Source organism: Doryrhamphus excisus, linkage group LG18 (genome assembly GCF_037039965.1).
Source record: "Doryrhamphus excisus strain RoL-2023G ecotype Guam linkage group LG18, RoL_Dexc_Guam_v1.1, whole genome shotgun sequence".
Taxonomy (NCBI): Eukaryota; Metazoa; Chordata; class Actinopteri; order Syngnathiformes; family Syngnathidae; genus Doryrhamphus; species Doryrhamphus excisus.
The window spans coordinates 13494664-13509466 of record NC_136374.1 but is presented as its reverse complement, the minus strand read 5'-3'; the positions used below and the strand labels follow the sequence as shown (position 1 = coordinate 13509466).

General features: G+C 41.2%; 1 protein-coding gene across 2 annotated transcripts in view; it reads left to right on the top strand.

The window, feature by feature from the left end:
• Nucleotides 1-13011, top strand: part of LOC131105943 (plexin-A2-like) — a 91314-nt gene extending 78303 nt beyond the window's left edge. For both annotated transcript variants that reach the window (XM_058054500.2, XM_078798643.1), the window contains 10 exons: nt 2356-2422; nt 4417-4563; nt 6123-6282; nt 7476-7579; nt 8282-8378; nt 9201-9400; nt 9489-9658; nt 10358-10570; nt 11594-11744; nt 12649-13011. In XM_058054500.2, coding sequence (XP_057910483.2) covers nt 2356-2422; nt 4417-4563; nt 6123-6282; nt 7476-7579; nt 8282-8378; nt 9201-9400; nt 9489-9658; nt 10358-10570; nt 11594-11744; nt 12649-12744 — 1405 coding nt within the window. In that variant the 3' untranslated portion in view covers nt 12745-13011. The remainder of the gene's footprint in view (nt 1-2355; nt 2423-4416; nt 4564-6122; nt 6283-7475; nt 7580-8281; nt 8379-9200; nt 9401-9488; nt 9659-10357; nt 10571-11593; nt 11745-12648) is intronic.
• Nucleotides 13012-14803: the final 1792 nt, after the last annotated feature.

Below are 14803 nucleotides of genomic sequence, written 5' to 3'. Positions count from 1 at the left end.
TGCAATTAAAACAGAAGAGATAAGGAGTGCAGCAGGAGGACACAATGTTAGCAACACTGGATAAAACCCGACTGAAGCTTCTTTTTTTTTTATTTCTGTCTGTCCTAGGGTACATATCATGTCCATGAGGAAGGTTTTTACTTCATGACATCATGAAAGCCACAACTTCAAAAGCAAGCAATTGAGCGCCGCTTCTCTCAAAAGAGGAGCGGGAGAAAATTTGGTGCTCATGAACAGACTCAAGCGTCACATATGGTAGAACATCAAATTGACATTTTACTGTCATTTTGGTATCAGTAGCCACGTATACATGGACCCAAATATTCCAATTGCATTCGGTTTATTTGCTCAAACGGAAAAAATGTAACCTTTGTATACACCTCATTCCGAAAGAAAAGTGCCAATCCGAATGAATATATAATAGGATTCAAAGGGGTGGAATATTCCTTTCCCCAATCCGATTATCTATCTCAATCAGTTATCTTGTACCCGCTCAAACGGACAGGGCACATATAGACAAACAACCATTCACACTCACATTCATACCTATGGACAATTTGGAGTCGCTAATTAACCTAGCATGTTTTTGGAATGTGGGAGGAAACCGGAGTACTCGGCGAAAACCCACGCATGCACAGGGAGAACATGCAAACTCCACACAGAGATGGCAGAGGGTGGAATTGAACCCTGGTCTCCTAGCTGTGAGGTCTGCGCGCTAACCACTCGACCACCGTGCAGCCCCAAGTTTAATTATAAAATATTAGCAAGATTGAATTTGATCTTGTAATGTTTAAATTCATCAAAGTTTGTTTTGATCCAAACTAAATTTCAAGACTGGACAAACAAAAAACTATTCCAACAAGTGAAAGAAAAACTCGAGGAAGTCGGTATCTCGTGATGTTGATGTTTACGCTTTACTGCGCATGTCCCATTGACTATTCTGGTTGATTATAGCGGCGCATGTAGACAAGAGATTGGAATATTCCTTTCCATGGATACCATTGCTTTCGGAAAGGTCATTCGTAAAGAGAAAAACTCTTCATATGAACGTGGCTGTTGTGGACCCTTACCCCACAATCCACCTCAACCGGTCTTGCCTTCTCCAAAAACAATTCATCATGGACGGGGCGGCACAGCAGTCTAGCGCGCAGACCTCACAGCTAGGAGACCAGGGTTCAATTCCCCCCTCGGCCATCTCTGTGTGGAGTTTGCATGTTCTCCCCGTGCATGCGTGGGTTTTCTCCGGGTACTCCGGTTTCCTCCCACATTCCAAAAACATGCTAGGTTAATCGGCGACTCCAAATTGTCCATAGGTATGAATGTGAGTGTGAATGGTTGTTTGTCTATATGTGCCCGTTGATTGGCTGTTGACCAGTCCAGGGTGTACCCCGCCTCTCGCCAGAAGACAGCTGGGATAGGCTCCAGCACCCCCTACAACCCCTGTGAGGAAAAACCAGTAGAAAATGAGTGAAGGAATGAATTCATCATAGACGTCATCAATTTTAAAGAAGCGGTTACGATGTAGGATATTCTAACGTGAGCCATAATTGGATTCAAAACTGCCTCGATCCGGTCAGCACCGCTTATCTCCCAGCATAGATAATTCATCATGCATTGTTCTTTCCAGTCCAGGCACTGAGTCCATGCACATCTGATGGATGAGTAACTAGGTCAGTTTCAGGCAAGCTCTCCTCTCTACAGCGGTGTCAAACCGCCATTCTGAACCTGAAACGCGGGGCGCCTGAGCAGACAGGTGAAAGACACTGACGGTTAGAGTGACGGAAAGAAGAGTAAGGGCAGACTGGAACAGGATGAGAACCTAATGGAGGAGAGCAAGTACAGAGACGGCAGAGTCCTTGTCAGTCTCGCTTATCTTCTGTGTGCCACTTATGAAATATTCGTCCGTTTTTTTTGTTTTTTTTTCCACCGGCACCTTCTCTCTCGTATCTTTGGTTATTTCAAGATTGTTTTCCCGGCACCAGTGAGGCCGGCCTGCTGAAAGCTTAATGACTCGTTTCTTCACCACAAGGCTACATCAACCTGAAGACGTGCTCATTAAACAGGAACAAACACGGCATGTGGAGACATCTGGGCACATGTTCAAGCGGTTGAGTGGCGACGCATAACCGCCACTCCTGCACATTGATGGCACTGCACACAAATAAGAAATAGAAACGCTAGACACTCTCGCTCTTCTGAGCAATCAAGACAGGATGCCATTTTCCCTCCGCATGTTATGTCTTTAGGCTCTTCTTCTTGAATTATATAATAATATATCTAATATATCGGGGGCACACAAGTTCTCCAGTGGATGTCTTCCACTTTCAAATGACACTCCATTCTCTTGTCTTGCAGAACAGAGTCAGTGGCGGAGAAGATGCTGACAAACTGGTTTGCCTTTTTGCTGCACAAATTTCTCAAGGTAAAAAATGGTAATTGTAATGGTAATGGTTTTATTTCATTAGAACATGCATCAGATTACAATTGAATGCATCACATAATCAGTTCACAGTTCCACATGTCCAAAAGGAGTAGGAAGAAGCAAAGCTTATTAAATCCTACCCCTCCATCTGGTACTTTTACAATCAGTAACTGTTACATTTGTTCACTTCCTGCTTTCATACTACAGTTTAAGGTTTTTTTTGGAAACATCAACTGCTTGTATTGTTTCTTGAATTGGCTCATCGTTGTGCATTGTTTGAGTTCCTTACTCAATCCATTCCATAGTTTGATTCCACTTACTGAAATGCTATGGCTTTTTAACGTAGTCCTAGCATATAAGTGTTTCAAATGTAGTTCTTCCCTGAGATCATATTTCTCCTCTCTTGTAGAGAAGTATTGGATGGCATTTTTAGCTAATTGGTTATTTTTAGCCTTATGTATTATTTTAGCTGTTTGAAGATGAACTATATCAGCAAGTTGAAGTATTTGTGATTTTAGAAATAAGGAGTTAGTATGTTCTCTGTAGGCGGCATTATGAATTATCCTTACTGACCTTTTTTGCAGTACATTTAGCGAGTGAAGATTGCTTTTATAGTTATTAGCCCATATTTCCACACAATAAGTAAGATATGGTAGAACCAGACGTGTTCGCAACCAAGCAGCACGGACTCTTTGTATCAAACCACAATAGTGACCCCATACATGAGCACATTTTGCAATAATTCATAACATAAAAGGTGGAGTCAGACACTAAAACACTAAGAATTGTGACCAACAGGATTGAAGAGACAAAGAAAACAAAACATGACATTTTAAGAGGATTAAAATAAATTTGTTTCTTGTTTGCAAACCTCAGGAGAAAAGGAAAAATTATGGGTTCGCATGCGTCACGCTGCTACGCTGTCAAACGCCATAATTGTGTAAAAAAAATGAGGACATCCAACTTTTCTTCTCCTGAACCGCTGCACATAAAAGTGTGAAAATTTGTCACAACATGCACCACAACTGTGTTGCTTGTGCTATTATGTTTTGTGACAAATAAACTACATCACGGCGCTGTTATTAATCCCCAAAACTGACCCCATAAGCTGGAGTGACTTGAACAATATTGAACAAAGCAAAATTTGTTCTCAATCAGAAATCACTTCACACTCTTTATTGCTCTCTGGTTCTACCATATCTTACTTATTGTGTGGAAATATGGGGTAATAACTATAAAAGCAATCTTCACTCACTAAATGTACTGCAAAAAAGGTCAGTCAGGATAAAATTTAAAAATTTAAAAATTTAAAAATTTAAAAATTTAAAAATTTAAAAATTTAAAAATTTAAAAATTTAAAAATTTAAAAATTTAAAAATTTAAAAATTATATTAAAACATTTATATTAAAATTATAAAAACTATATTAGGAAAGCAGGAAGTGAACAAATGTAACAGTTACTGATTGTAAAATACCAGCTAGAGGGGTAGGATTTAATAAGCTTTGCTTCTTCCTACTCCTTTTGGACATGTGGAACTGTGAACTGATTATGTGATGCATTCAATTGTAATCTGATGCATGTTCAAATGAAATAAAACCATTACCATTACCAAAGTCAACGGTCTCTAAAATGCAGTGTCGTTGCCCATTGTCCAATTACTATAAAACCTGTTTATCTGTATTACATGTATGGCAACGTGTCTTCCAAAGCAGTTTAACCACAACACACAGGGGGCGACAGAAACATAATGTACCGTCATGTTACCACCATCGAGTGGTCTTATTTGAATGTCTGCACAACAAAATGATGATATCGTAAGATTGGCTTCTGTGGTGGCTACCTTTTGTCCATCCATCCGCTGTATTACATTTGATGTCTTTCTATGTGTGGAGAACCTTATCGTCTCACATCATCTTTTTCCTTCTATCTGCTTCTCTCTCTCTCTCACACCTTTTCCCTCTAATCCCTGCACGGGCTCCCTTCCAAAACAAAGGAGTGCGCTGGCGAGCCCCTCTTCATGCTGTTCTGTGCCATCAAACAGCAAATGGAGAAGGGACCCATCGATGCCATCACTGGCGAGGCGCGCTATTCCCTCAGTGAGGACAAACTCATCCGGCAGCAGACTGAATACAAGACGCTGGTGAGTCACAAAGACACAAATGAGGGAATAAATACAGTCTTTAAAATTAAAAAAAACTGCAACAAATTGACTGTATTCATATTTCCCTGCTTTCTGAGCAGGAAGAAGTTGAATAATCAGTCAGGTGCAATGATGGACAACAATTCAAGACAATGTGACCATACGTCAGATGACATTTGATGCAAATTTGCTTTCTTTGGTCCTTTTGGTTCACGGTGATGAGGAGAAACAGGAGAGGGTGACGATGGGGAAGCCATTGTTTTGTTTGAAAGGGTCATGTCACTCAGCAGAGACAATAAACAAACCAAATTGTCATTCAGCAGATTCCAAATATAGAGCATGAAACACTATTTAATAGAGGCCACAATTCAGTTACAGCTTTGCAGGTGGACTGCATGACCCCATTATTTTCATGGCATTTACTCAAAAGATGAGGTTTTATGTGTTTCGCATGTACTTAATATATACCAAATATATTAACAATAGCAGTATAAATATAAACAGGAGTCAATAGCTCACAGAAGCATTGTATAATTACAATAAATGCAGTATATCAAGCAATAACTGGCCTTTTTTAAAATGAGTTATTCCATTGCAAAGCAGACTTTTGGCACAAATGTGATCCGGCTGTAGTACAAAAACTTCTTATACCATGCATGGCGACCAATATTAATTCTGATGATGTGCACACTCCTTGTTAGCACCAGCAGAATGTTTTAGGGGTTGGTCTATAACATACTGACCAATCAGAGGAGGTCATTAGTGCTTCAAAAAGTACAGCTCCTCAAGGTCTGCCTTCCCAGGATAGAGTTCATCAGTTATGAAAGGCAAATTTACTTTCAAGGCGCGTTTCATACCAGCAGTATCTCCAGCATATACACAGTAAAAAAAAAAAAAGACAAAAACAACAAGGAAAAATATATTGCAGGAATATAACAAAAGTGCTGCTGCTTTTTTTTTTTTAACTGATGGGAGTTTGCTGCCAAGGTTAGGGAAAGCTTTGTCTGACATTTCAACAAAAATCAAAATATACATACGACACAGACAGTCATGTCTGGGTGCGCTTTTTTACTCAAAGTAATGTAATTTTACAAAGCGAAGGTCTGGGTTTGCATACTTGAGGACACATAATGCCCCACAAAGTGGATGAAATCGTTACAAAAAATGAGTCATCAGTGGTCGGGAGTTCTGGCGGTGTGTTCAATAATTCAGTAACGTTTTAGCTATGTTGAGGCGGTCTGAAGGGTAGCTTAATAACTGGCTGCCTCTTCCACCACTGGACCGTCAGTGTAACTTCTCCCCAAGGCTTAAAGTTTCATCCGGCGACAGGATGACACCTCTGTGATCGCGGTGTCAGGCAGTAGGAGAGTGTCTCATTACTTGTTTAAAGCCCCTGCCAAAGCTGCACAGCCGCATCCTGAAGGTGTGAAATTACATTTCGGCCTGAGATCCTCTCCAGCGGGATCGTCTGGAAAGAAGCAGCTAATGAAAAGGACTCAGCTGGCAAGTAAAACCTGCTTCCTCTCTCTCCTGTCTGTTTCTCCCCCTGCGCGACCAAGACGCTGAGCTGCGTGAACCCGGACAATGAGAACAGCCCGGAGATCGCCGTCAAGGTGCTCAACTGCGACACCATCACACAGGTGAAGGAGAAGATACTAGATGCCGTGTACAAGAACATGCCCTGCTCTCAGCGGCCGCGAGCTGCCGACATGGACCTAGGTGAGGTTGCTGTCGTCTCAATGGCGCTGTGGTTTATTTCCAGTCTTATTTCAAGTCTATTATTAGTATATTGTATTAATTGTATTAATGAAATGGCACATGGCTGCACGGCGGATGAGTGGTTAGCGCAGACCTCACAGCTAGGAGACCCGAGTTCAATTCCACCCTCAGCCATCTCAGTGTGGAGTTTGCATGTTCTCCCTGTGCATACTTGGGTTTGCAAAAACATGCTAGGTTAATTGGCGATAGGTATGAATGTGAGTGTGAATGGTTGTTTGTCTATATGTGCCCTGTGATTGGCTGGCCACCAGTCCAGAGTGTACCCCGCCTCTCGCCCGAAGACAGCTGGGATAGGCTCCAGCACCACGAAGTTGCATATGAGTAAGCATAAAAAATCTGACCATGTAAACAACTATTTTTCGAGCCAGGATTATTGGGGGGCTACACGGCGGTCGAGTGGTTAGCGCACAGACCTCACAGCTGGGAAACAGAGTTCAATCCCACCCTCGGTTATCTCTGTGTGGAGTTTGAATGTTCCCCCCATGCATGCGTGGGTTTTCTCCGGGTACTCCGGTTTCCTCCCACATTCCAAAAACATGCTAGGTTAATTGGCGACTCCAAATTGTCCATAGGTATGAATGTGAGTGTGAATGGTTGTTTGTCTATATGTGCCCTGTGATTGGCTGGTGACCAGTCCAGGGTGTAATAATAATAATAATAATAACAATAAATTTAATTTATAACGCACTTTACATCAAATAAATGATCTCAAAGTGCAAGTGTACCCCGCCTCTTGCCCAAAGACAGCTGGGATAGGCTCCAGCACCCCCCACGACCCTTGTGAGGATAAGCAGTAGAAAATGAATGAATGAAATGACACAACTTTTCTATGTATATAAATACTACGAAGCTGCAGATGTGCAAGCATAAAAAAACTACTATTTTTTGAGCCTGGATTATTCGGGCATCCTATCATGTTTGTAACAACAAAAAAGCAAAACAGTCTGGTGGAACTTGTCCTGAAAATATAGTCAGAGATCTTGAAAGTAGTAACTGTACCTCACCAGATAGAATAAACTACCATAATGCCCAAGAAAAAAAAATCAAAAGTGGAGGTCCAAATCCACGGGTAGCACAACGCAAACACACTTGCAATACGACATGTTCACGCTATCGATTTGATCTCCCTACAGAGTGGCGGCAGGGGAGGACAGCTCGTGTGGTTCTTCAGGATGAAGACATCACCACAAAGATCGAGGGCGACTGGAAAAGGCTCAACACGCTGCTGCACTACCAGGTGGGCAAAAAAATGAATCACAGTGTTTTTTCTTTTGCTTGATTAGTTTTCTAACTCTAACAGCTACATGCCCTGGAGCACTGTGGACACATACAGCTTATTACGACGGACAGGGCGCTATTCATTCTTATTCACAGCAGCTACATCACCCCCGTCAACATACTCTTATTTTCTTCCACACATTGTGTATTTTTTCAGCTTCCATGTGTTGGTCAACAGCCTTGGATGTGGTTTTATATTTCATTGTTGCACAAATAATTGAGTGTTGACTGGCAAGTTTGAGCCAAGTGAATGCCCGGAGTTTTGCGAGTTCAATAAAAAACAAAAGAATAAAGACAAAGAAGGATGCATTTGCTACTCTGACAGGAGGAAATTACCTCGCCTCATCTGGCAAAAGCACAATTTAGCTCTTTCAATTTTAATGTACCAGGTGTGGAAGCAGTCATTATGTGAGAAGTGGGATTTATATTTTCCCCTTCTTATATGTATTGATGCATTTGCAAACTCTGTGCATGTTTACAAATGAGCTGAATGCTACTGAACAACGACCGCAGCATACTAACACTGGCAAGCTGTATAGCCAACCTGCATAGACTATTTCTAAACAGTTATGATGTTATTCATAATATGCATATGATGAATTTAACTCGTATCAACTTTCTACATACAGAAATATGTAAAAATGTACCTTTGACTTTGCAGGTGACCGATCGCTGTGTGGTGGCTTTGGTGCCTAAACAGATGTCGTCCTTTAACATTCCTTCGTCAGCCAGCTTCCCAAGAAGCATCAGCAGATACGGTGAGTACTGGAAACAAATAAAATAAAGAAATAAACTTTCACGGCAACAAAGCATCATTTGTAGTCTCAGTTTTGTACATTTTAACTGTACACACAGTGGTAACGGTAATCTGCATTGACTGGACACAACATTAGGTACACTTCCACAGCAGCACCAGAGCGGCATCAAGCATTCTGCATGCGTGGCTAAAATATTACACCCCTCTCAACACATTGCGGTATGCAACTTGCAATCTTAAACGCAACATACATGATGCATTTAATTTTCAAGACAGCGGGCACGATCGTGCATCGGTCACGATCGTGCATCGGTCACGATCGTGCATCGGTCACGATCGTGCATCGGTCACGATCGTGCATCGGTCACGATCGTGCATCGGTCACGATCGTGCATCGGTCACGATCGTGCATCGGTCACGATCGTGCATCGGTCACTGACACTTTTTTTTTGTCCCCGTCTGCTTGCTTCGGTTGTTTTGGCTTGTGATTTAAAGTCAGTTGGAAAACTATTTGTAGTATTGAACGCGGTGCTTTAGAGAAAAATATATAAAGATTATTTGCCATGTTGTCATGAATCAGCAACTTCACACAGATTATTAATAAAAGAATAGTTTTAAGCATCACTTAGACACATACACAGTACACGTATAGCTGAATAATAAACAATCCAAAGCAATTCCAGACTTAAGACACGCCCATTTCCAGTTAAACCCCACCCATTCCGAGTACAGATACAGATCATTTAGATGGGTAAACAGATACAGATACAGATAGTGGTGTGTTCGCTCATCCTTACTATCAACCTGACTTTTGATCCTGTAGGTGTGGATATGTCCTTCCGCTCCACACCGACCAGCCCCGATAGCCCCCATTCCCGTGTACCCATGCTGACCCCTGACCTGGAGAGTGGGGTTAAAGTTTGGCACTTGGTAAAGAACCACGACCACGGTGACCAGAAGGAAGGCGAACGTGGCAGCAAGATGGTGTCAGAGATTTACTTGACTAGGCTTTTGGCCACAAAGGTAGATTTTGCGATCATATAAACTAAAGTATGAATAAATTTTCACATGACAATCACAGCATTACACAACTACGCTCCGTTTTCTTCAGGGCACACTGCAGAAGTTTGTAGATGATCTGTTCGAGACCCTGTTCAGTACTGTGTGTCGAGGCACTGCACTGCCGCTAGCCATCAAATATATGTTCGATTTCTTGGACGAGCAGGCCGACAGACATGGCATCCACGACACGGACGTTCGCCACACTTGGAAGAGCAACTGGTAAGACGAGAGGATGCCTGAATTGACTTTATGTGAAAAACTGAAGGTCCTTCATAAAAACATTGCTAAAAGTAAAAATCAGTACCGGTTGCACGGCGGACGAGTGGTTAGCGCACAGACCTCACAGCTAGGAGAACTGGGTTCAATTCCACCCTCGGCCATCTCTGTGTGGAGTTCTCCCCGTGCATGCGTGGGTTTTCTCCGGGTACTCCGGTTTCCTCCCACATTCCAAAAACATGCTAGGTTAATTGGCGACTCCAAATTGTCCATAGGTATGAATGTGAGTGTGAATGGTTGTTTGTCTATATGTGCCCTGTGATTGGCTGGCCAGCCGTCCAGGGTGTACCTCGCCTCTCGCCCGAAGACAGCTGGGATAGGCTCCAGCACCCCCGCGACCCTCGTGAGGATAAGCAGTAGAAAATGAATGAATGAATGAAAAATCAGTACCAACGTGAGCGCACCTCTGTGTGATAGCGTTGGTCTTATTAGCATGACAGGAAAGAAAGACCTTATTGTCTTGCTCACACTGCCTCTCATAAATATAAATATTTCAATTTGAATAATCTCCACAAAGCTTATAGTCATACGAATATGAATTTTAAAACAGTTCTCTGCTTTAACAGCTCATGTTACTGTTACATTATTCTGCTCTGTTGCTGTACCTAAATATCAAGCAAAATAATAATTTTTTCATCACAGCCTTCCTCTACGCTTCTGGGTGAACGTGATCAAGAATCCACAGTTTGTCTTCGATATCCACAAGAGCAGCATCACGGATGCTTGCCTGTCGGTGGTGGCCCAGACCTTCATGGACTCGTGCTCCACATCAGAACACCGTCTAGGCAAAGACTCGCCGTCTACCAAGCTACTTTACGCCAAGGACATCCCGCATTACAAAAGCTGGGTAGAAAGGTATATTTTTACCCAATTAAATTTCTGGGGATCACAATAGATGAAAATATGAGCTGGAAACCTCATATTACAAATATACAACATAAGGTGGCCAGTATTGAACAAAGCAAAATTTGTTCTCAATCACTCTTTATTGCTCTCTGGTTCTACCATATCTTACTTATTGTGTGGAAATATGGGGTAATAACTATAAAAGCAATCTTTACTCTTCACTAAATGTACTGCAAAAAAGGTCAGTAAGGATAATTCATAATGCCGCCTACAGAGAACATACTAACTCCTTATTTCTAAAATCACAAATACTTCAACTTGCTGATATAGTTCATCTTCAAACAGCTAAAATAATGCATAATGCTAAAAATAACCAATTACCTAAAAATGTCATCCAATACTTCTCTACAAGAGAGGAGAAATATGATCTCAGGGAAGAACTACATTTGAAACACTTATACGCTAGGACTACGTTAAAAAGCCATAGCATTTCAGTATGTGGAATCAAACTATGGAATGGATTGAGTAAGGAAATCAAACAATGCACAACGATGAGCCAATTCAAGAAACAATACAAGCAGTTGATGTTTGCTAAATACAAGGATGAAGAGTCTTGAACCAGTCATGATGTGCTATATACGTATATCACTATATTGACACTTACTATGGTACCCATTATGTCATTGGATGCTCATATCACATTGTACTTCGGTATGAGGTACATTATTAAAAAAAAACAAAAAAAAAAAACCTTAAACTGTATTATGGAAAGCAGGAAGTGAACAAATGTAACAGTTACTGATTGTAAAAGTACCAGATGGAGGGGTAGGATTTAATAAGCTTTGCTTCTTCCTACTCCTTTTGAACATGTGGAACTGGGAACTGATTATGTGATGCATTCAATTGTAATCTAATGCATGTTCAAATGAAATTAAACCATTACCATTAATGCAACAATTCCCAATGTAAAACAAATAGTCCTTCAGCTGTTTTGAAGAGAAGAGGTTCAACAGACTATATGTCTGCTCCCAGGTACTACGCAGACATCAACCGCCTGCCTGCCATCAGCGATCAGGACATGAATGCCTATTTGGCTGAGCAGGCGCGCCTCCACTCCAGTGAGTTCAACGCGCTCAGTGCCCTCCACGAGATCTACACCTACGTCAGCAAATACAGCCAGGAGGTAAGGGCGTGTGTACAGCAGAGACTGGAAAATGTGATCAACTCATTCATATTCATTGGGTATTCACCGAGTACTTCAAGTACGCTTTCACCCTGACCTTTAAAGCACGCATGTAGGAGGAAAGATGCTGGAAAATAGTGAAAGGGATAATACTCCTGAAAGTGGGTGCTGAAAATATTTGAATAATATTGTGACATTGATTTCACAATACAATTTATCAGTATTTAATAATAATAGCTGCTGCACGGTGGTCGAGGAGACCCAAGTTCAATCCCACCCTCGGCCATCTCTATGTGGAGTTTGCATGTTCTCCCCGTGCATGCGTGGGTTTTCTCCGGGTACTCTGGTTTCCTCCCACATTCCAAAAACATGCTAGGTTAATTGGCGACTCCAAATTGTCCATAGGTATGAATGTGAGTGTGAATGGTTTGTCTATATGTGCCCTGTGATTGGCTGGCAACCAGTCCAGGGTGTACCCCGCCTCTGAAGACAGCTGGGATAGGCTCCAGCACCCGCTACGACCCTTGTGAGGAAAAGCGGTAGAAAATGAATGAATGAATAATAATAATAATAATAATACATTTTATTTCTATAGCGCTTTTCAGAGTACTCAAATATAATATCCAAACATTCATTCAGAAAATGCATGGTATCGACTTGCCATTAACAGTTGGAAAAGAAAAATAAAAATTAAAAAAACAAAGAACTCAAGCGGCAAAAGTGATAACATTGAAAATAGAAAACAAACAAATAACTCTCATGCATACAGTGCATCAATCTGGGATGTTATCCATAATGAAATAAGTGTTGGCGTGACTATGTGACTGGCTAAGGAATGCTAATCTCTTGGTTTCGGTTTGTGAGCTTGCTAAGTGTGTGTGTTTTTTTTTTCTGTGTGTGTTAGATCACCGAGGCGCTGGAGCAGGACGAACAAGCCCAGAAGCAGAAGTTGGCATATAAAGTGGAGCAGATCATCTCAGCCATGTGTGCCGAGAGCTGAGACACACACAGCAACATACATGCACATACACACACACATACACACACTGTACACGCAGATACACGATTCAAGCATACGCTGGGGTGAGGAAGAAGAGGAAAAAGGAAGAGGTGCGCACAGCAAGGGCACTCGATGTGCACATGCATCATGTTTATGCCTGCACACAAACACAGAGACTAATGTATGCAGGGATGCTGCAAACTTTATGGACCTATTGCAAATGACAACATGCATATGATAACCTGCAAAAAAAAAAAAAAAACACAAACACACACATAAACATAAACAGCAGATCATCCCAAAGCATGATGTTTGTATCCAATGTGATTGCATTGCTTAGGAACACACATCCGTCTCCTAAAACTGCACCACCCCAGGTAGAAAGAAAAGGAATTGACCATCAAATGGCTTTCAGTTCCAGTGAGCTGTCTTCACAGATGCTAAAGTCACTTCTAAAAGTCCCTGGAAGAGTAGATGCCAATGTAATGTCACCGCATATGGAGACTAATAATACTGTAGCGCTCATATGTACAAAATGAAGGTACTGGCGTGTCGCTGACTGAGCATGATGCTGCCAATGTGAGCATTTAGCTCTTAGGTAAGTCCATGCCAAAACTACTGTGTGTTTTTTATCAAATGTGGATTCTCTCATCGCTCTCATCGAGGAATGAAAAAAATGCCCAATTGTTTACCGAGGATGTGCTCACACTTATGAGGTTTGGTTGGTTTGAAAACAAACTCTCAAGAGTGAAAATGAATATGCCAACGTGTAAACCAAAACCTCTCAAAAGAGGCGGGTCTTCGAGAGAAGTTTGACTCGGTTCAACTGAAATGAGAACAGACCAGTGTTAAAATTACAGCATAAATTATTACCAGTTAAGTCAGGAACCATTGTTTTTGTGTATGCAATGGACGAACTCCTGGTGCTCTTCTATTCATATCGTATTTTCTGGACTATAAGTCGCACAAGGCCAAATATGCATAATTGCATAATTTTTCTACCGCTGGAGCCTATCCCAGCTGTCTTCGGTCGAGAGGCGGGGTACACCCTGGACTGGTCGCCAGCCAATCACAGGGCACATATAGACAAACAACCATTCACACTCACATTCATACCTATGGACAATTTGGAGTCGCTAATTAACCTAGCATGTTTTTGGAATGTGGGAGGAAACCGGAGTACCCGGAAAAAAACCCACGCATGCACGGGGAGAACATGCAAACTCCACACAGAGATGGCTATAGGTGGAATTGAATTCGGGTCTCCTAACTGTGAGGCCAGTACCTTGACAGATTATTATATACCAAATTTTTGACTATATTTCTGGAGTATAATTTGCACATGACAAAAAAATGCATAATTTGGTAGAAAAAAAAATCATACATAAGTCACACTGGAGTATAAGTCGCATTTTTTGCAAACTACTTATATTACATTCTCATTGAAGGCAAAAGGCTGAATAGGTGTAAGATATGCTAACACAATGCTTATTCAGCTACACAAAAAATAAACATGAACAGAAAAGGTGTCCAGTCTTTATGTAACATAAACAGTTTTTTCATTTATAAGTCGCTCTGGAGTATAAGTCGCAGGAACAGCCAACCAATGAAAAAAAGTGTGACAGAGTCCAGAAAATACAGTATAGTACAGTAATTTATTACCTTTTTGGTGGAACCAATCAAAAATGGTACGGTGCTATAGCCTTAAAGGAATAGTTGATGTTTTGACATGAAGTTGTGTAGTCCATCAAAGGTGACTTACCCCGTATAATAAGCTCTTATTAGTTGGTACTTAATAAAGAGTTTGGCTCAAAACAATATACGTTTGAAAGTGTAATGACGGAAAGTAGTGAAAAAAAGTCCGGATAATATGGTATTTATTATGAAGTTCTTCGTCAGACTTTAGATGTTAAAAATCTCATCATATGAAGACAAATCCAACAACCTTAAATCGTATGTTGTTTTAGTTTGGTCGCACAGAAAAGCTATCCATCTTTAAACCATTTTTATTCAGCTACAACTAAGACTGAACCCACCTTGTATTATTTTCTAGTTTGTT